The sequence below is a fragment of the Planococcus citri genome, chromosome 2 (genome assembly GCF_950023065.1).
Source record: "Planococcus citri chromosome 2, ihPlaCitr1.1, whole genome shotgun sequence".
NCBI classification, from domain to species: domain Eukaryota; kingdom Metazoa; phylum Arthropoda; class Insecta; order Hemiptera; family Pseudococcidae; genus Planococcus; species Planococcus citri.
This window is the reverse complement of record NC_088678.1, coordinates 52,692,150-52,716,447: the sequence shown is the minus strand read 5'-3', so window position 1 is coordinate 52,716,447 and position 24,298 is coordinate 52,692,150. Positions and strand designations below refer to the sequence as shown.

Here is a 24,298-nt window from a genome sequence, read left to right as displayed (position 1 = left end):
CTACCTATAGACTCGTAAAACCGTCAAACACATGTAATTAATTCGCCTCACTAACAAATCTCAGCCAATTAACGATCATTTGGATATAGACAAACACCGCGAAAAGTTATGTCTAAATCGAATAAATTTTTTTCCTAGATTTATGGTAAATACTCTTCAGCTATCGAGTAAGTACCATACCTACAATTTCTTTATCAAAAGATATCTTCACTTTTCAGAGTCCCCAGACCGATGCATCTGGGGAATCTATGTAGCTGATACCTCTATATGTTAAAATCTACGGCGCTACAGACGAGCGTGGGAAGAGATCATCAGCCTTTTAGATAGGTACTTCGGCCAAATAACCAACCGTGACACTAGAAATGATCTTTGGAATGCGCATCTAATGATGGTCAACCAGTGCCTACACTTCCGAATTCTTTTTTGGCTATACGAATAAGTAGATGTACGAGAACCTATATGTCCAGATACACTATAAATGCTACTACGTGTAAGTATACGATTAAACCACATAGCTATTGTGTTTTATTATTTTATCGACCAGCCGCCGATATACCTATGTATAAGAAATCATTTGAAATCGGCGATACGTTCGAGGCGACGCCGACGTGCCATTCAATTTGCCAAATACAGTGCTAGTATATTTGAATTCAATTATAGTTCTGTATTGGTCTTTTGTACCAGCCGCAATCGGATTGTTTTTTATGTGACGTGATTCTAACACCTATGACGAGATGTGTGATCTCTGGCATGAGTCATCATATCGAATTATTTTTAATCTCGCTTTTATCTATTCGTAGGTAATTTCATTATAGTATTTTTAATTGATTACAGCCTGAATAGGTTCGTAGGTACCTATTCAAAAACTGTTATCCGAGATACTTCCCCTCGCCCTCTCATCGATTATCAGAAGCTCAAAGACAACAAAATTATTCTATATCCATCTACCTACAAATTGTCTTGTTTACCACTGAAAGAGAAAATTGATAAAATCGTAAAAAATGAAAATGACTTACATATGTACTCGCAGTTTATTTTAATCCTTAATGCAAAGATTCAGTACTCACCTGAAACAAAGAAAATTGAACACAATTAGTTGTTTGACTGGTAAAAGTGATCAGTAGTAAAACTTCAAAAATTAATCAACATAGACATATTTTTCAAATTTGACGACCTACTTTCACCAATTCATATTTTTATATAAGTATAGGTACTTGAATTTTGGAAAATATTCAACAATTTTAAATTTTATGATTCTTCCAGAATTCATTCACATAACACTAATGTAAAGGGTGTTCAAATGAAATTCCTAATATACTTCATGAAATTTGATTTCAATGGGTATGATTTTTTAGCATGCAAGTTCTAAAGTCTAAAAGTCACTCCATAAAATCAATCTGGAAGTCACGGAAGCTCGCGAGCTCAATACATACGAAAAAAAAAAACAAAAATCATCGAATCGACAACACAGACTCACGCCTGTATAGATCGATTATGACTACGACGAAGACTTTCTCTATCAAAATAACAAAATACTTTACATATCTTCGAGCAGTAATTTTCTCTGATAATTAGTTCTATTATAGGCTTTCGATACAGTACGTAGGTCTCTAGGTAGGTATAAACAATAAAATACGTTGTTTGTTAATCACGTATACGACTGAACAGGAAACAGAAATGAAAATGAGGGCAAAAATAGTAAGTAAGTGTGTAATAAGTATATCCGAAACGTGCAAATACGACGACGACGGGATGCGTAAAAGTAAACAAAGCTGCAGTGTAAGTGAACCTACTAATTGATCGTAATACATAGACCAGCTCTCTTGAAGATACGAATTAGTACGAACACTGCAGCAATTGAAAGTAAAGTTTTCGTAAAAACGAGTCATTTCCTTTATCGCAAAATTCCTTCCTATGGAACTGGTTTTCATCAACAACCCTATGGCTTCAATTTACGATGAAATACGAACCTCGAATTATACAGATATTACCTACCAACGTCATTATTCATTAATAGGAAAATATGCAAAAATAATGGAAGGATAGAAAACTTTATTAATTGAACAACTGACACCTGAACAACAAAATAGGGAAGGTATACTTATTTCAATAACTTCATCACAACAATCAAGTTACTACAATATTTCAATAGTTAGGTACCTAATGAAATGAAAAAAAAAATTAAATATCTTATCTCCTACTTCCTAGAAAAAAATGTGTTGATTGACCTGATTAAGCTAAGAAATTAATGCCCACCAATAATAATTATTCTCCGCTCTAAAAATTACCTAATAATTTTTAAAATTATCTTCATCATTTCAGAAGCATTTTTCTATATATTTTTTTGATATTTTTCACCAATCAAATATTTGGGAATACAGCTAGACTCCAAATTAAATTTCCGTGAACAAATCGAAGAGAAGATTAAAACTGCAAATAATCGACTTCATCAGCTCTACCCACTTTTGAATAAAAAATCTAGACTTCGAGTTAAAATTGGAAAACTACTCTACACATCTCTCATACGTCCAATCATCACCTACGGTGTACCAATTTCGATTGGTACCTCTGATTCAAATTTCCATAAAGTAGAAACATTCCAGAGTAAGACACTACGTATAATTTCAAGAAGCACTTGGTATGTGAGAAATATACAGATTCGACGAGATATTAATATTGAATCATTGAAGATGCATTCACTCAATTTATGTAAGAAAAATCATTTAAAACTTGAGCGTAACGCTAACCTAAATTATATAATAAATCCAACCATAAACCGTCGTCTTCGACCCAGACTTTTCCAAGATATTCAGGTTTAAAATCCTGCCCCTTTAATTTTCATCTTTAATAATTATACCTGTTATCTTTTTGTGATAAAGTTGTGAAAACTGAGCCAAATAAATGAAATTGATTGATTGATTGATTTTCATTTTCTTATTAAATGTAGGTACTTACCTTACATGTATATTTTTCTGATTTTTTAGGTACTTAATACCCGTATGTATTAATTTCAATTATTTTTTTAATTCTTATAATGTCAGCAGAAATTCAACAGAATTTTATCAATTTTTCATAATATTTTTGTCAGTGATCTTTTCTATTTTTTAGATCAATCACACTAGACAATAAATGCAAAGTGTATTGTAGAATAAGAATCTTGAAAATTTGAACAGATAAGTAGGTATCTAGCCTTGTTTCATTATACGAATAGATAAAAATAAAATTCGATTTTTGTTGCTTACGAATTTATGAAACTGGTTTCTTAATCTCGAGCCAGTTATTAATAGTCTACACCGCGCAAGTCTTGAAAAATTAGGTCTTTTTTCAAAAAAAAAAAAAAAAAAAATTCAACGAAAAACGTGTTTAGTTTTTAATTGAATAATAAAATACTTTTCTAAGTGATTCAATTTCAAAATCAGTTTATAAATCTTGAAAAATATAAGGAACTTTTTTCAAACAATCAAAATGGAAAAGGGTCCAGTTTTTTGTTGAATGATTAAAAAAAATTGGAATGATTTAAGCGCTCAAATACCAACTTTTAAAACAATGGGAACGGCTTATTCGTCTATAAAACCGGTTTGTTGATATTAAACCGGTTCTTACATACAACTTTGGGATGAAAACAAACAATTTTGAGAAAAATGCAAAAGTTGCTCTTTTTTTGATCAAATGATCAAACGCCAACAGCCAAAACAATATTGAAACAATTTACAGGGTACATTTTTGGAACCAGTTTCTTACTCTCGATGAGTCTCGAACCAGTTTTTAGAAATTCCTTGAATAACGAGAAATTTTTTTCAAACGGAAAAAGTTTAATATTCTTTAATCAAATAGTCAAATGCCAACCCTCACAAAACAATTGAAACGGTTTCTACATTTTTAAAACCAGTTTTCCAATCAGGAACTGGTTATCAGTGATTTCACAAAAAAATTATTTTTAAAAAAAAAGCAATTGCAAAAAAAAGGTGCCCATGCACTTCTCAATTAAATTGACAAAATACATTTTTAAAACCGTTTTCATGATTTGGAACTGGTTCCAACTAGATAACTCCTTGAAAACCGAGGGAGAGTTTTCAAGAAATTGAAAGGAAAAATGTTCTTTTCAATCGAAAGGTCAAATACAAACTCCCGAAACAATAGAAGCTGTTTAGGCATTTTTGAAACCGGTTTCCTAATCTGGAACCGGTTGTTATTGATTCCTTAAAAAAGCAGGGATTTAAAAAAAAAGGAAATTGAAAGGAAAAAATGGGAAAACTTCACAATAAAAGGATCAAATACCAAGTTTGGGTATTTTTTTTGAAACCGGGTTCTTGATATGAAACTGGTTCTCACTATAATTACATTTTTTCAACGAGTAATTTTTTTCAAAAATCGAAATGAGAAAATTTCTTATGTTTTAATTGAATGGTCAAACACCAAGTGACTTGAATTTCATATAATTGAAACGGTTTAATGTAGTTTTTAAACCGGTTTCCTAATCTGAAACTGGTTCTCAGCATTTCTTCAGAAAACGAAGGATTTTTGGAAGAAATGGTAATGAAAAAGTTGTCCAATTTTTCATTTGAAGATTAAAAAAAAATTTGATATGATTCGAGCGCGAATTCCGCGGTTTTAAATCAGTTTTCACAATTTTGAACTGGGTTTTAAAAATTCTATAGAAGAAAGAGAATTCCTATTCAGGAAAATGAAATGAAAAAGGTTCCCAGGGTTTCATTGAACGGATTGTTAGGTACCAAATTTTGAGACGATCCAGCAAAAAGATATTGGATCTTATCCAGTTTCAACAAACCTTACCTGATCATACCTAACTATAATCTGACTAGATTTGGTCAGATCAAAGTAGATCCCATCAAAACGCCAATCTGATCATGATCAGGTCCGATGAGATCAAATTAAATTTAGGGATTAACAACATCAAACAAAATCATTTTCCATTCGAAACTCAAATAATTATGTAGTTCATACATTTTTGAAATATGGTTCCACAAAAATAAATCAAACGAGGTTATTTTTTTACAATTCTTTCAAAAATTGAAGGGGTGTGATTTTTTTGACTCCCATGCAGGTGTAACAATAATTTGAAAACATTTGTCTATGGTCTGCTCACTTTTTTGAAAACTACTGACAACCAGTTTAATTCTGAGAAATTTATTCAAAAATTCATAATACATTTGAACTTGGTACCCACTCTAAAACGTAGATGAGTATTTTTTTTCTTTTTTAAAAAATAACCAATGAAAAGCGTCCAACCGCACTATTCGATTTTAACCAATGACATCCAATCATTCAAAAATCATTCAACTTCTTTCGAACTTTACAGGCATCCTGTACAAATTGAAAGACTTTGCGAAAGCGTTCACATTGTAGATAAAAAACAAGAGCCATGTTTCTCTATTTGAATGGTCGATTAAACGAGCCATTGTTTACGTAATCCGGTGCCAAAATATGATCAATATAGAACCAAAGGCGATCACGGGGTCCTTCGTTTATTCAAAGCGTCCATATGTCATCGCAATTATATTCGCCTATTATAAAAAAAAAACTTACATAAGCGATGACGACGATGCGACGACCACGACGAGGAGCGGCTTATGGCTTACAAGAAGGTAAACCAGTGCACCAAATTTGACCACATCGCACAGCCAGGAAGAATTCTAACAATGTACGAGTAAAACACCACCACCACCAGCATCCTCGCCAATAGGTATACTGTATAGTATTCGTATACGAGATAAACGTCTGCGATGAACAATAAAACCGCGTAAAGAATATCTCATCGATATAAGAATATAGGTACCATATTAATTACTATTGTTATTAAATGCTGCGCTGCAGTGTTCGCTCGCTATCGGTTCTGTGATATGTACCTAAGCAACAAGTCCGCTACAATTTTTTTCCAAACAATAATTTCTGCCTGGTTTTAAAACAATTACAATAGCCGGTATATTTACATCGTTAATATTTTCAGATAATGTGTATGCCTCTTTTCCAGCTAATACAGCACATAAATAAACAAGTCAAATGAACTAATGACCAAGGCACTGAACTCTATATTATGCGGTAAAACTCCTACTTGGATCGGATGCTGCAGAGATGCAGTTGCACACAGCGAAATGAAATCGATCCAGCGATAGTATTATTAGGTGTAGGTATTACGTACATTGCCTCGATGTCGATGGAATCGTATTTATATACGAGTAGAAACCAATAACGAGGAAGAAAATGCCATTTAATCAACTCTTGAATCGAAATCATTTCGAATTAATTGATACGTAGGGTCATCTTGAGTCAATTTGGATTGGGTCTTTCGATTCTTCCTCAGAAAAATTTGAAAAATTTCTTTCAAACTAAAAATCAAGAAAACTATTGTTTCACCACCCTTTTTTCAATCCTAATTTCTGATTTTTCATCATCGTCTCCCATCTATTTCCTCCCTCCCTTCCTTCCTTCCACCTTGACCTTGAAGAAATGCGATCCTGAATGATCTGTATTTTTTTACGTCGACTCCTGAACAAAATGAGAAGACCAAATAATCAAAAAAATTCCAAATAGGCAAATGACGATCTCAAATGACAATTAATTACCCACCAAAAATATTCTCTCACACATTTTTCATGGAATTGATTTTTTATCCGGTGGTATTTTTCATATGACAAAAGGCTATGGAAACGAAAGAATTTCAATTTTTTTCCTCGACATTTATACGAACGATGTATTTTCTAGCCAGGTTCAGGTCACATCAAATGAACAATCAGTACAACTAGACTGCCGTATAATCATCCATAAATACATCTAATTTGATTGTAATTTATTCGGGCGCCATAAGAATTTCACGCAGAGTCTACGTAACAATTTTGCACTAAATATCGACATCGGTGGGCTATTCTATCAACCAGTTCTTTCTGTTGGGTATTCTCTATTTATAAAACGAGACTCACTATCAATAGTACACTATATACGCACCTTGTTGCGAAAATTATCCGCTAATTAATCGATTTTGAAAATTTCGACATAGCTTCTGTCAGGTAGGTATCGATGGACGTTTAATTAACTTTTTATTGTTATTAATTACAGCATCTTTGTTGGACAACGTCCTTCGTTTGGTTTTGATTTTGTATTTCGTTATAGTAAATCAAAATAACTAGGTTAACAGTGGACGTCCGATGAAAGAAGAAAAAGAAATAAACAATGGACCTAGAGGTCGTTAAATAAACATTAAATTACGTCTGCGCGCAGCCAAATGAATTAACATATATAATATGTCCGCCTTCTAAATGGCTGCAGGTGAAAAATAAATTCTTCGTCTTTTCGTGCGCGCTTAGGTACATATAAATACGAGTACTATACACTATACACAGTATATACATCCAGTCTGCTACAAAATATACCCCGTGTATTGAAACAATGTTATCTGGTTGTCATTTTAAAAGAATAGGATATACGCTGAAGCGAGCGTTTTATTGTAGACGTGTTGTTACATGTGAACCATAGAGAAGGTTTTCAATCGCTCTGGCTCTGAGATTTTCAACCGGAGATATTTCGTGACAATTATGCTTACTTACATTCTGTACTAACTGGCAGCAATATCGGTTCGAGTGAGTTTGTTTTCTTTTTTATAAATCTTTGACACTTTCAACACTTGTTTCTGACGAGAGCAAAACATTCCGAATGATTATCGTAAAATAAACAAGGTATTATTTTAAGTCAGAAATCACGGTATTGAAATACTCGTATGTAGATGGTTAAATCATTCAAATCTGAGATGTCAGAAAAATAAGCTGGAACCCAACACCTATGCCTATAAAAAAGAAAAAGTGGATTTTTTCAACGTCAATAGAAAGTGAAAACGAAAAATGTTAAACTTGAAGCCAGTGATTTTGTATCAACTTGCCTATTTCTACTTCGATTCGATTTATTTCTATTGTGATCAACTTTGGTAAACATTTATTGTAGTTTTACGCATAAAGATCAACTGATCGCAGAGCATAATTGACATGCTTTGGAATTTGGCAAAAAAGTTTGCAAAAAACTTTCTTGAAGAAAAAGATCTGGATTTTGAAAAATGAAGACATACGGTCCATCTCGCACAAAAATTTGAAAAAAATTGTACACTCTTGTAGAAACCTTACATAATTTGGTAGAAATATCGTGAAATATTTGAAAAAGTAACCTGCAAAGATTTTCGGAGTTGCATTTGAGATTTTGCATAATTTTTTCCCCATAGAAATAAGAGCCTGAAAAATACACATTTTCTCACATTTGTCGAAAGGGGCCCTAAAAACACATTGGTAGTCCAAATCTGGATAACAAAAAACATATTCCAGAACTGTGGCTGCCGAACTGCGCATTATGGAATTTTAATGCATTTTTTTGAAAAAATTTTGAGCACCAAAAAAATCCATTTTCCATCACTTAATAGGTACTTATTTTTAAAGAGTTTGACCTAGAATGACGATTCTGAGAGTTATGGCTATCATTATACATTCTAAGATTTCAGACATTTTTTTAAAAATTCAAGCCCCAAAAACTCTTCCTCTCTCAAGAGAATTTTAAGAATTTGCTGAATGTTTTTGACAAAATTTAGGCCTGAAAAATATGTTGCTTCCTATCTCATGTGAAAAATGGCCCTCAAACGTTTTGATAACGTTGATAGTCGGAATTTGACCAACGAAGAAGATTTCCACAATTGCGTTGTCCAATTGTACATTTTAGAATTTCGGGACATATTGAGTACTAAAAGCACACTTTCTCTCACTTATATCAAAGGATTCGGAATGGATACCTAAATTTGTCAAGGAAAAGCTATCTCATGGTAAAAATATGAAAATTAGCCAGGATAAGTTTTTTAAATTTCTCTATCTTCTCTCCTTGCCTCCACTATACATACATACGTCTTTAAAATCCTGAACAAAATCACGTTTTACAGATTTTACCCCAACTAAATATCACTTTTACTTTATCAGCTAAAAATGAATGAATTGACTGATTATGAGAGTGGAAAGAAAATGATATTGATTACATTTGAGTAGGTAGGTGAGTAAATTACGTATTCGAAATTTTTACACACAAAATACATACAGAGGAAAAAATCAGAAAAAAATGACTGGGAAGAAGGTGATATTGAATAGTTATACTTGATTAGGTGGGTACGTAAAAAGAACGTTTTCAAAAATTTTCCGTTTTCAGAGCCATGTTCAATCACCCCCCCCCCCCCTCCCCAAATCATTTGGACTGAACTTTCAAAAGCTGTGATCCATTTTCAACGTTTTGGTAAATTTTCAAAAAATTTCAAAATTTAGGCTAATTTTTATAAAAAAATCAAAATTCGAAAAGCTGACATTTTATGTACTTGTGGATAAGATTAGATCTTATTTACGAACTTTCAAATCGACTGATTAGGGTTTCGAGTCCTTCTAAAGCTTCCAGCAGATTTTTGGATAACCTATTTTTATGCGTGAAAAAGCTAAAATTTTATTTTAGCTTTCTTTTAGAGACAATTTTTCCAAACACTGGAAAATCTAAAAATCTGCTGAAGGCTTCCAAAGCGCTCAAAACTACCGTAAATAGATTTATAAAATTGAAAATAGGGCATAAACTGAATTTCAGCTTTCTATGTACATATCTAAATTTGGTCAAATTTTTATCGTTTTCATTGATTCTTAAAAATTCGTCAAAAGTCGAGAAATGAAATTCAACGCAATAGATTTGGTTTGGTGGCGTATTTTAGAATGATCTTTCAATTTTTCTTCACTTCATTTTAAAAAATTTCCTTCGGTTGGAATACCTCCTTTATTTTATAGGGTTAAAACGGTATGAAAATTTTGAATACGTCAATTTACTCGCCTCACATTTGGGATATTGGTCATCTTCAAATTTTTAAAGTGGAAAAAAATTGAAAATTGAGATGATTTGATTACCTGAATCCAAATATTACGATGAACAGATTTTCAACTAAAAACGACCAGAACCTAAGGATGAAAATGAGGTTGCAACTTGAAACGTGTTTTTTGATCATTTAGATAGATTCTGTCGCTGAAAAAGTGCTGAAAATTGGTACATATAAAGGCGAAGAATCCACTGAAAAATACTTCGAGAAATGAGATGTTTCCCAATTTATGATTGGTGACGCAAGATCCATTTTAATAATCTCAAAATAAATTTTTAGAGGTCTGAAAAAATGAAAAACAAAAAAAAAATTGGGAACATTTGCACATTGTGATGATGGAGTCCATAAAATCATCTTTTACCACTGCAAATAAGGTACCAAACGGTAAAAATTGAAAAAATTGACTAAGGAACATTGATTCATCTGGGTCCTGAGCCTTTGATTCTTGGGAGCAAAGATGATGGAGATTCTAGATTAAATCCAACATCTAATTTTTTATTATGCGTATGAAAAAAGTTTTTTTAAGCTTTTTTTTATGAGAACTTTTCAAAATGCTTCCCCCTTTATCGTAAAAACATCTTCATTGATCATTTTCAATTCCAAACGCAATGATAGAGCTACATTTTCCAAAAAAGGAATTCGTCCAAAATCTCTCTAAAAATTCTCACTTTATCAGAATTCAGAACTGCTCTAATTGGTGATTTCAAGCATGGAACTATTATAGTTCCATGATTTTAAGCTCCAATACTTTCGATAGAAGAAAGCATATCGCATAAGCTTCTAAAATACACTCGTCGCAGATGACACGAGGTCAATTTGTCAACACATCGGGTCTAATCACTTTTTAGAAAGTACTCACGAATTATCAATATATCTACTCGTAAAGTCGTAACAGACGCTAACACGTGATAGGACGTACAAGTAAATTGGTGTTCGCAAGTTTACACTTATATGTACTACACAGGAGTTCAATGAATGAATAAATCATCACGTAAAGCATACCACTACATATACTACGTATTTAGCTAACCGTCAAATACATAGGTAGATCGGCAAATTGGGCATCGTACGGAGCACTTCTTTTTTTTTTCACCGGGCCTTGATCGTTTAAAACGGCAACATTTGTACACCGGCTCGCGCGGCGATATGGCTCGAAGAAATGAAAATATTTTCTCCTCGACTGCCGCAAGTTACGCGTTAATCTCGCCGCGTATAATTAATCACATTCCAATAAATCAAAACGCAGTAGTACGCGTTGGTCATTAACCGATGACGTTCGCAGGAATGGCGTTAATTTCAAAAAGTAGAAAAAATAAAATGTTTTTTAAACGTCTATCATTATAAAAAAAAAGATCGGCAGAGGTCGATGGCAGTGGTACAAAAAAAAACACTGATTCGCTACCGGTATTAAACGAATAGTTTGATAAGACCAGAACTCGACTATAGAACAAAAAAGTAACAAGAAGATAATTAGAAGACACACACATACTTGAATAAAAAAAAATAAAGGAAAGAAAAACTAATCGAAAAGTATACACGATGAGTGTAGGTACATATAAGAAGCTGTATGGAGTAGACTGAAGGAGAAAAGTGGTACCTAAACTGGTATGTAATTTTTTGACTGCGAATGTTTTCCGTGCATACATAGTAAGCGTAGCCTATGCAATTTTATCAATGAACAGGTGGATGGATCGAACAGGTATCTGAGCTAATAAAACTAGATTCACGATCAGAGGTCATTGGTTTCCGATACACTGTGTGTAAATTAGAATTCGTATAAGTACGAAAATTTCACAAAGTTTATTGTTTGTGAAGTATTACCTATACTTAGGTGTACGTAGGTACTAAATCGCAGATGTACAGTATGCTCCGAGAGTCTTGAAGTGTTCTAAGCGAGATGATTTAACTCGTGTTGAACTACATTTGTAGCTAACATAAAGGGTGTCCCAAAAATCATAAAATATGATCTTTCCCCCCCCCCCGGATATTTATAAAATGGACGGAGAAATTATCAATTTAATGAATTCTAATTTTTCGCGAAAATAAGTCGATATTTTGAGAAAAACTTACCATCAAGGAATTTATCCCAATTGGCAGGGGAAATTGTTTTAAACCGCATAAAGCTACTAAATTCTAAAAGAAAATCAATTGGAAATAGTTTCGAACTGTTTTGAGCGTGTTCTCGAGCCTCAAGGAGATTTTTGAAATCACCCAATGAAGTTGGTAAACAAAAATTTACGTTTCCATATTTTCAAAAAATAACATAAAAACTATCTAAATCAAGTACATATGTAGATAACTAAAGCTCACAAAAACGCAATTGGCGCTTGTCAGTGACTCACATAACCAAATTACAAAATTATTTTCTGCCGATTCGAACCATATAGGTAATTATTATTTCTGCAGAAATTTTGTGGAAATGTCAACTTTCAAAAATCTATTGGAGGTTCCCAAACTGCTCAAAATGGTTTGAAACAATTTCCAATCGATTTGGTGGATCTAAAATATGTTACATACCCGGTTTCTGATTTCTACTTAAATTTTGTAAAATTTTGATTTTTTCCAATTTTGGATGCAAACTTAATTTCCAAAAATCCACCAAAAATAGAAAAATGAACTTCAGCGCCTAAAATTTTAGCTGATGATCAGAGTTGGAATCATGTCTGCATATTTTTTTTCGAGGACTTTTTGCAGGTAGATATGTCATTAATATAATTATCTATGTAGGTATTTTGCGAATCATACAAATCTGAGTAAAATGAGCCTAACTTGGTTGAGTATATTTTTGCATATTTTACTCCAAAAACATAAATTGACTTATTTTCGAAGCTTAAGTCCATTTTTCGCCATATTTAAAGAATATTTTACAATCTTTCACGTTTTTCAAGACATATTTTGAAAATTTTTTCAAAATTCACTTTTTTATTGGGGAAAAAATTGTGGAGCATGAAATTTTCTATCAGTAGAAATCCAGCAATTTTCTCATAATGGAGTTCTATTTTCTAGACTAGATATTCCGAACGAAATTTGGAATACTTCAATTTGAATCGATTGATTGGGATGAAATATTTGTGAAAAAATAGAAAGCTCAACTTGAATGAACAATTTTTTTAATACGTACATATATCGCCCTTTTATTAGGACCACTCTATACATTTGGAAACTATTTTTCCTAAAATTGATACGCTAGAAGAGAATACCATTCCTGTCCTCTACCTTTTTATACCATGGGAGGGGGGGGGTTAAAATCTTGGATATTTATTTTTTGGAGCTTCGAATTAGGAAGAACTGACACTTCAGAAAATTCAAAGTATTTCTGTCGACCTTTTCTCTTCTTCAAAAAATTGAGAATTGTTTTAATAGGTTCCAATGAGCTTTGAATTTTTGAAACTCGTCAAAATTTGCTCGGAAGAGTTAGTTTTTCTAAACCTGGAAGCCAAAAATGCCATTTACTCAATCTGTTTAAAATGTTTCAGTCAACTGATTGTGAGTTTGAAAACCTGTGAACCACTTTCAAAAATTGGAGATTTATTTTGAAATATAGATCTTCTGATAAAAGGTGCCTTTTTCCATTCTAATTTTGGCTAGTTTTTTCAAAGGAATCGTCTAAGACAAAGGTCGTACCTATGGACCATAAATTTGAATTTTCTGACATTGTCTGGTGTCCAACCGGAACTTGAAGGCCGGGAACTTTCACAGAATATTCAAAAAATAAGAATGTTAAGGATAAATCTTGGCATAACTTTTGAAGTCATATGAAAAAGGTTTCTTATAAAAATATTTAAAAATTTTTAAACCATCGTCAGGATGAAAATGATCTGTTCTTGGACAAATTATGAAAAAAGTTCAATTTTAGTAGATTCCATCATTTCTAACCATCCCCTCTTCAAACAAAATCCAACACCACCCATCGAGTCATCTCATTACAGTTAATTGTTTAAAAGTAATCAAACCTTTCGACGAAGACTTTTCGAAACACACTGTACACTCGTGTAGATATACAATAGATCGGTGAACTCGCGCCGATTTACGGTTCATAGAAATTGAATATCGAATGAAATTAGTATCATTTGGACTTACGAATCGGAATCGGGTTTAATTTGATTTTAATTCTTCGTCGATGCGGTAATTACGGGCGTATCAATGCCGCCGGCAAATCGATCGATGAACAGTTCAAGAAAACAGAATTGAGATGTACTTCGATTGCGAATGTTGCTGCGCTTATTTTTTCTTTTTCGTTTTTTTTATTGAAGTTTGTTTTGTGAAGCGAACACCACCGGCCGTGTTCGGGTCGTAAAATACCACATCACCTTGATATTTAATAACCATAGTCGTCGAGTCATGAAGATGGGTTCGTGTAATGGACTCTCTGCTATAGTCAAGTGATCGTTAAAATCCGAAGCCTTTGAATGTCACTCGGACACGTCTCGAGTCAGCGTAGGAATACACAGCATAAGGATCTCGTATACTCGTACTTACACGCGAATCTCCTACGCAACCTTCACCAGTAATATAAGACTTAAAGTACCTGGGTATTCTTATTTTGGCCTATATTCCGGCGACCACATCAATTTGCATATTTGCGGTTTAACACGAGCGCAAAAACAATACAAAATCGTCAACTCGCGTCCATTTACAAATTATCTCCGTGTACTAACTGTATACACTATACAGCCAGTGCCAGAGCCACAGCTGAAAAAAAATCACTACCGCGTTTGTCTGGCTGGATGGCTGCTCTTGACCATTTTCAAGAGAAAGAAGAAAAAAAATTTCTTGGTACAATGACCCTTTCGTATTCACGAGGTAGTTAACATAGACGGCAGTAGGTAGGTGCATTGAGGAGTACTTCAAGTACGAGTACTACTAGAATCGAATTGTTTGCCATCGGATGTAAAGACGTTGACAGTTGACAGCGGATGTTAAACGGTTCGTCCGCGTCAACGGGGTAAGGTCAGGTCGAAAGTCTCCTTAGATCATCTCACAGTCGAGTAGAATGCGACTGATAGAAAAGTCTCGAACTCAAACTGTTGGTAGAATAAACACGATGATAAGAAGAGTACCTACGTTAAAAATACGACACATGTTAATGACCAACCGGCAAACGTCAAAGACGGTAATCGATTGCTATCGTTTTCCCTTTTTTCTGCCTTTTTTTTTCAGCGCACAAAACCGCCTACCTGCTTGTAGATCAAACGTTTATGCAACGTGACCCAATGTCTCATTGTTGGTGAGTATTTTTATGCTATTTTCGTATTTTTGTATTAATCAGGTGTCAATATAATGTATGTAGAGGGCGAAACTTCCATTTGTGTTCAGTATGCGTATAGATAAGTCTAAACATGCCACCAGAGCTGAGTTGACTTTGACTAAGTACCTAATTTTATAGATAATTCTCATTTTCATTTTTTTAAAAAATCAATTAATACTTAAGCCAAAGAATAAAACAGAACCTAAATTTGGATTATGGAAATAATCTGCTAGTATAAGAGATATCATTTGTTTAGATTCTGTAATTTTTACCTGTAAAGAGATGATTTTAAAAATATTTTAAGGCATCTACATATTTTTGTTTTGATAATTTTCGTTCAGTTTTTAGGTAATACTTGAAAACCATCACCAGTAATTTATTGAAAATCGCTCAGTAGTAATTTACCAAAAATTACCAAAAAGAAAAATGGAAATTCTCAAAAGATATTGCCAGTAGGTAAGTACAACAAGCCAAAAGTTAAAGTAGCAGTTCACTTAAAATTGACACTAATTAACCAGAAATTTCCTGTAAACTTACCAAACATTACCAGAAATTTACCATAGATTATAAAGTAGTATTTTACCGAGAAAATTCCAGTAATTCACCAATGATTAGGTAAGTATTACAAAAAAGTTTGAAGATTAGTAGTAATTTACCAAAAAAAAATCCAAGTATAGTAAAACACCTGAAATCACCACTCTCTAAATTTGAAACAGTCAATTTCACTGCTTAGCAGTCACGACATTTTGCCTTTTTAAAGCAGTAGTTTTTTTACTGCAAAACAGTGAAAAATTACTGAATTGGTCAGTAAAAAATCATTTTGACTGACCAATTCAGTAATTTTTCACTGTTTTGCAGTAAAAGAAACTACTGCTTTAAAAAGGCAAAATGTCGTGACTGCTAAGCAGTGAAATTTGACTGCTTTAAATTTAGAGAGCAGTAATTCGCCAAAAATTCCTCATAATTTACACGAGATAACGGGTAAATTACCAAAATTACCAAATGGTAATTACCCACCAAAAGTGAGCAGTGATTTGCAAAAATTTACTGGTAGGTTGTTACAGGCCAAACGTTCTTTAAAGCTTACCAGTAATCAACCAAAAATTACTAACGATTATATTTGCCAATTTTTTTTTCTAGTAATTTACCAAATATATTACATCAGAAATTTTCTCAAGATTACCAGTAATTTACCAAAAAATTACCAAGTAGTAATTTACCAATAAAATTACCAAATAGTAAGTAATTTACCAAAAAATTACCAAGTAGTAAGTAATTTACCAATTAATTACCAAGTAGTAATTTACCAAAAAATTACAAAGTAGTAACTAACCAAAAATTACCAAGTTGTAACTTACCACAAAAATTTCAGTAATTTACCAAAAATTACCAATAATTTACCAAAAAATGACCAGTAATTTACTAAGAATTGGTAATTTTATGTTTTTGTCCAAACATTACCAAATTGCAATTTAGCAAAAATTACCAAATTGTAATTTACCAAAAATTACCAGTAATGTACCATAAATTGTAAGTTCTTTACCAAAAATTGCCAGCAATTCATCAAAAATTACCAGTTATTTCTCATTTATCAAAAATTACCAATTACCAGTAATTTACTAAAAATTGGTAATTTCATGTTTTTGTCCAAACATTGCCAAATTGTAATTCAACAAAAATTATCAAAGTGCAATTTACCAAAAATTACCAGTAATTTACCTAAAATTACCAGTAATTTACCTAAAATTACCAGTAATTTACCTAAAATTACCAGTAATTTACCTAAAATTACCAGTAATTTACCTAAAATTACCAGTAATTTACCTAAAATTACCATTAATTTACCAAAAATTACCAATAATTTATCAAAAATTGCCTGTTATTTACCAAAAATTACCAATTACCAGTAATTTACCCATTTACAGTAAATTACCAAAATTATCCATAATTTTGAAAATTTTGATCAGATTTATGCTCTGAATGTTGGAAATTGACAAAATTCACCAACCTTCAAACTATCTGAATGACTCCTAATCTATCTTTATTGTTCAAACTCAACTTCTAGAGACATAGTTTTCCTCAGTCAAATTTTTATGTCGTTATTGAAAACAATGGAAGAACCAATAAAAGAAACTTTCATGAGATTATTCTTGGGAAGGATTAAAAGGGGTTCTAAGCGTGTCAATGGGGATGATAATTTTAGTGTATATGAGTTGAATGGTGACCCCAATTAGGATTTATCAAGGATAGTTTTCCTCAAAATTACTTTTTATTCACCTTAAGGAGATTTTCTCACCATCATTAAGCATTCGGTTTTTTATAAAATGCTTTAACACATGAGGTTTTCATTTCACACAGGCTTCCTTCAACAAATTTTCTACCTTTTTGAACTTGACATTTGATCATTTTGAGATTTCTTCCTCTACTCTGGATCCGAAATCTCATCTCACTGAGTCAAATACCCTCCTCAAGTAGCCCTTCAAGACTCTAGTTGAAATTGAGTATATCGATGATGGCTAAAAATTCGGTATAAGACAAATTCCAATCATTTTACTTCCATTAGAGCAAATTTTAAAATTTTCAAGAGCCAAAAAATGGTTCAAAATGTGAGAAATTCAATTTAGCGTCTAAAATTTTTCATTGCGAAGCACTTTTGGATTAATTTTTTTTTAATAATTACTATAGCTTCCTTGCTCGAATTTAAATCGACAGTTATACGTAGTCGCGAATCACTAATTCAGTTTTGATTCACGCCTACCTACTCTGTTAATTTTCAAACGATACTTCGGTTAAAAAAAAACGCAAACAAAATGCAACATTCCTCACTCTTTTGTTCAGTAGACATTATTCTGCTGGAAAAAAAGGAAGAAAAAAAACAAAATAAAACCAACAAAAAACTCACCAAAACAATTCTGGGCAAACGGTCGACTGCGTTCAGCATCCTGTTCGGTGATCTTTTGTTCGCTGAAAAATCAAACAGTTAAAAATTAGTATCGTAAGTTACTTTACACCGGATACTTTGTAAGTCCTTGCGTATATCTAAGTTACAATATTTTCCAAATAAATACCTAACAAAAAAACACATCGCTATTCTGTTTACCTACTCGAGTAAGTACAAAAATACTACAATAAGGTTCGATTACTTATCTACCATAAAAGACACGACCAGAACAATAAAGTCTGTTGTACGCAATCGAAAATGGTAAAAAATGGAATATCGATTAAAGCGCAGATTTTCAGGTAGAGGTACATACTACGAGTATAAGGCATCATCGCAATTACAAAACACAAAACGATGACTCCGGAGTTAACCCATTAAACAAAGGCAATTGAACTATACCATAGCCAGCTAATTACACAACTTGGTACACTTTATCGTCGGTATGTAACCATTTTTGAAAAATTACATAAAGTAATTCCATACAAGGTTATATATACCGCGCATGTTTATACCGCCAATCCAGCAGTTTTCCACAATCAACTCTCTCGTCGTGGACGACCAAAACAAGGAAAAGTGAATCAATGTGTGAGATGTCCGCAGTCCGCGATGCCATAATTTTTATGTGATTCGAAGTGCAATCGGTAGAGTACGGTGTATGGAGTGTTTATGGTTTGGTTCGTGTATGTATGTATGTGTAGCAAGCTACCACACATTCTTAAATTATGCGAATTCCTTCAAACACGTTAAAGATGTTAAAACCACACGATGTTCGACATGAATAATGAATGAAATGTTGTCTTTATAACGGTAATTGGAATGAAGAAGAAAAAAAACTATCGTTTAGAATTTCCATTTTCATGACGAGTTACTCTTTATCATAAAGTAGCAAAGAGTAAAAGAAATGAAATGAAAAAATATATATAAATAAGAAGCACGACGAGGGAGGAGGTTGAAAAAAAAACGAGTCGCATTCTTATGCAATAATGGAGAGTTTCATTTACTAGGACATCAATTATTCGATACCGAGTCAAATTAATCACGTTTTCTAAACATATACTGGTAAAAATTAAATTTGCACTTCAGACAACGATTATCCATTAGGCGAAAAATTTTCAATAGCAATGCCACGGTTACGTTTACTTTCATGTACCTAGTACCTACTGCTGATGTTTATCTTCGCACTCCGCTTCAATTATATACCTACTATAATCTAAGTAACGAATTCGTCTCGAATACAGCAATTTCTATGTAATTTAGTGCAACAATAAACGTACAATTATTTCCATACAAATAAGGTTTTTAAATGGCGCTAACGTCAACTGCGTTTGTCTGCATATTCACAGTCAGACGAATAACTCGCGGAGCCGAAGAAAATACGAATATTCGACATCTGCTTGTTTTATACTTGAAATTAAATTTTTATTATTTCAATCAGACGTTCAAATATTGAAACCGAGTAGCGAAGAAAATTCAAACAAGGTTTTCTATGAGTATGATGAAGAAACAAAGAAAAATTTATTGAAAATTGTTGTTCGATTTGAGGAAATTTTTTTTTCATGAGGCTACAAAAAGATGTGGTACTAAAAACTTCAGCTTCTGAAATGCACATTTACATATGTATCTAAATTTCCAATAATGTGCTCAAAAGCTCAAGAACTTTCGGATTTTTTATTTAAAAATTTGAAAAAAAAAACACAGTTTTTCGTTGTCAGCACACATAGGTACAAATTTTCAATCATTTTGAAAAATTCAAAAATCTCTGGAATTAAGTCATTAACATTTTTCAGGAGTTCCTAATAATACTAATATCTCCAAAAATTTACAATCTTACTTCTTTGTGATCGAAATAATATTTCAAATTTTCAACTCCTCTGTAATAATTAGGTATTACATATTATTGTATTTTTTTTCAACTGAAAAAAATATTCATCAGTTTATAATCAACTTTGAAAAACTTATTCAAATAAAAAATACACAAATAAATTGCTAAAATTATGCTAATACATGGTTTTTATTGTACAATTTCATCAGAATTTTTAAACACAGCTCCAATTTTAAATGCAATTTCTGAAATTGAACTTTCAAAAACAGACAAGCTTTCAACTCTTTAAAATTTGTTGATCGACCTTCCTAACCGATGAATTTGTTCTGATTTATATGATTGTTTGGAAAATATTCACCATTGAATAAATCGAGCTTACACTCCCGAATAAAATTGATTCCCAAAATTTTGTAAATGTCTGAAATGCTTGAATTAAAAATTGTTCTAAATTTTTAAAAAATTTTTGCTTTTTGGGAACCCGTAAGAAGTGGAGAAGTTGCCATTTATGACCAATTCAATTTTTCGTAACACGAAGACCAAACTGAAATATTTTAATGATCATTTTAGGAACCGCTAAAAACAAAACACATTTTGAAAATCGAATTGACACATTAAAACAACACCAACAACCATTTTTATGAAATTCAGTTGGAAAAAGTTTTGATAACAATCTTTGATTTTCCATGAAATTTTAATCCACTCTGATAGGTCGTATATTACAGTTCCTTCAAAAATTCCAAAATGATGACCCAATTCTGAGCTCAAATTTTTCAAAAATAATTGAAAAAATGTTCATTGAAGAATTTAAATTTTTCGAAAAATGTTAACCCATTTTCGTGAGTTGCATACTCGTAATACACTATTTTTTCAGAAATCCCAAGAATAATGACCCAATTCTGGGCTCAAAATTCTTCAAAAACATTCAGAAAATATTTTCGTTGGAATTTTTGATTTTCCCTGAAAATTTAACAAAACTTTATAAACTTTTTTCAAAGGTCTTGAGAATCATGAGTCAATTTCAGACTTGAAATAATTCTTCACGAAAAATATTAAAAACATTTTCGTTGCAATTTTTGATTTTCCCTGAAAATTTAACCAAATTTGATAGCATTTTTTTAAGATCTTGAAAATCATACGACGGGTGTAATAATCAAGTAATTACAAACACCCAAAAAAAAAAAAAAAAAAAAATTAAGTATGTAAGTTTGGGCTTAAAATTCTTCAAAAACAATAGAAAAACATCTTCGTTGCCATTTTTGATTTTACCTAAAAATTTAACCAAATTTGATAGCTCACATGACACTTTTCCAATAATCTTGTGAATCATAGCCCAATTTTTGGCTCAAATTTTTTCAAAAATAATGGAAAATAAAAATTTTATTGATGAATTTGAATTTCTTGCGATATTTTGACCCATTTTAATAGGTCACATTTCAACTTTTTCCAACATCCCGAAAATGGTGACCCAATTCTTGGCTGAAAGTTCTCCAAAAATCTCTAAAAAAACATTTCCATGGGAATATTTAAATTACTCGCGAAATTTTAACCCATTTTGATAGGTCGCAAGATCACTTTTCAAGAATTCTAAAATGTTTCATTTCTACATGAAATTGAAGAGAGACATAAGTTTTGAAATTTTTTATTCAGCCCAATTTGATTTCTTTTAGGTACTTTTCAACTAGAAATTTTTTTGGTGTATTCAGGTGCTCGAATGGAAATTGAATTTTAATACTGTTGAGATGTTTAAATGTGGACTTCGGGCAACTCTTCTTCCTCCTAAAGCATAAAATAGGTACCTCAACTTTCAAGCAATCCATTCCTCTTTCCTTTCAACGTCTTTACAAAAAATCTCCCTCAAACATTTTCCAATCCAATACTCAAGTTATTCATTACAAAAAAAAAAAAAAATTGAACCAATTTTACCAATCAATCCACACCTACGTCCGATCAACTTCAATTAGATTATCTACGAGCATATCGAGTACATTCCCATTGAATAAAATTTCTCTCCATAGTAGATTACAAATAATGTTAAAATTACCACATCCGGTAAAATTTAAAAAATTACTCGTTGCACTGGTAGGAGGACAGATCGTTCACGATCGTCAGTTATGATCGCCGAAGACATATTCCATAAGTTTTTACCACGGGGATGCGAGTAACCGAATTCTTCGGCATATTCGCACGAATATCGTGCATCGTCTTATACATTATGCCATGCCAGCGAAACAGCAAACATCCGTATTAACAACGACCAAGGTAACAGAAAAAGATGCAAAATGATCTTTGAACTTCGTGTCTATCCTGTTTTTGTTGCGTTGATCTCTTTTGTCTGGAAATTAGGTCAGGAAAACGATATTATCGTAGTTGTTAGCGCTAATCTAATTAGACGTATTTATTCAAAAATAATATCTATGTGTATACGCACGCGGAAACGTGTAGATAAATATTTTTTAATCGTATATACGAATTTACCTGAAAATTATGTTTTAAATTTTCAAATCAACGGTTCCGATCGTTTGGCCGGAGAACCCTTCGAACCTACGGTATACCGATGAGTTATTGATACACTTTTTTTCCTTCAAAATATAAATCGTGTGTTCGTGTTTATTTATTGATCTATTCATCTAACTTATTTGATAGAAGTAGGTTTTTGCTGGTGGCTGTGGTTTGTTTCTTTTTCTTTTGATAAACATGCTATAATGTGTAAGTAATTATAATAAAAAAAGAGTTCGATAAATTGAGTTTAATTGTAACGCGATGAAAGTTGATTGGGTCTTTATAAACGTCGATAAGTGTACAGAGCACTTTTACTATCTATGAGCAAGGTTACAATTATTTCAAGAGAGAGTTGCGTTTGCGTAGAATTTCTGATTCTCGGGCGAAAATTAACTGTTGGCATTGTTTTTGGAATTCATTACCAATAATCTAATCAATACACAATTTTTAAGAATATATGTACGTAGATGAATAGTTTTAACAACAGTCAAGATACATACGCGAAGGGAATTGTAATCCGAATACAGATTCTCTCCAACACCAAGTAAGTACTTAGGTTATTAATTTTTTTTTAACAAAAGTAAAAAAATTGAAAATAGATAAAAATCGAAAAAAAAATTTGGAATAAATAATATGTCCTTATATTGTTTTGTTTCCAAAATTCACATTTCAAACAGAAAATACTTATCTACATAAATTAACATTTTTTAAACCAATGAACATTATAATGAAAAAAAAATGAAGATTCATACTTAAAATGATCAAGAAAAACAATTCGCTATCATCTCATGTAGAATAAATTGCCTACATTCAGATGTGTAAGGAGCAACTTACACTCGATGATTCAAAACGAATTATAGAAGTCAACGTATTTACGGCGTTTCAGTTAGGCAATTTTATTAACACGAAGACAATCTGAAGTAGAACCGCCACTTCGTAGGGATATAAAACGTAGGTATTCCATAGCAACTCCGAAGTTTAGTGTTCGGACTTCCAAATCAGGTGGATTTTTTCTTAATGAGTTGTCCTCCAAAGACTAGTTCTGATCTTCCAAAAGCTTGGATGAACAAGGGTTGTAATTTACACATTATTTGTGATTTCTTACACACACAAAAGCCAAACTTTGAAGGTTCATAACTCAGAATTGGTAAAATTGGTAGCAAATCTGTTTTCAATTTTTTAAATAGAATAGATGAAAAAATCAAGACCAGTGATCAACGTTTGAAAAGGTCTAATTTGAACTCTAAATTTAAAATAAATTGATGAAAATGATCAAAAATCAATGAAATTTTAGCAAGACTTGGAAAAAATTGTCAGAAAAATCATTGAAAACTTGTGAAATTCTACAATTTATGTAATCTCAAAAGGATTAAAATTATTATGAAAATTACCGATAAGTAACGAAATTTCAACAAAATTAGACAATAAAATTTGAAAAAATATAATGAAAAAAAAAATTGTTGGAAATAATGTTCAATTAAAATGATCTGAAAAACACACAAAAAAACATTCAAATCGATGAAACATTCCAAAAAAATTTGAAATTTCAGAAAAAGCTGGAAAATGCCAAGAAATGTTGTTGTTGTGTAATAAATGAAACTTGTAAATGACATAAAACAAAAAAAAAAAAAATTAACACAAATTAGATACCAAAAAATAATGAAATTTCAGTGAAATTTGACAAATAATATGTTGAATAAAAAATTGTTTAAAATGTTAAAATGGAATGAAAATATTAAAAAAAGCAAATTGATAGGAATTGAAAAAAGAAATACTTGAATACAAAATTCCAGAAAATTGAGAAAAATTGCATAAAAATGATTAGAAATATGTTAAAATAATAGATCTAAAAACACTCAAAAAAAGCATCACGATTAAAAAATTTCTATGTAAAGCAATAAA

At 31.8% G+C, this 24,298-nt stretch overlaps 1 protein-coding gene across 2 annotated transcripts in view; it reads right to left on the bottom strand.

The window, feature by feature from the left end:
- The window catches only part of bbg (big bang), a 316,775-nt gene that overhangs the window by 224,416 nt on the left and 68,061 nt on the right, over positions 1-24,298 (bottom strand). For both annotated transcript variants that reach the window (XM_065351257.1, XM_065351258.1), the window contains exon 3: positions 18,037-18,098. In XM_065351257.1, coding sequence (XP_065207329.1) covers positions 18,037-18,098 — 62 coding nt within the window. The remainder of the gene's footprint in view (positions 1-18,036; positions 18,099-24,298) is intronic.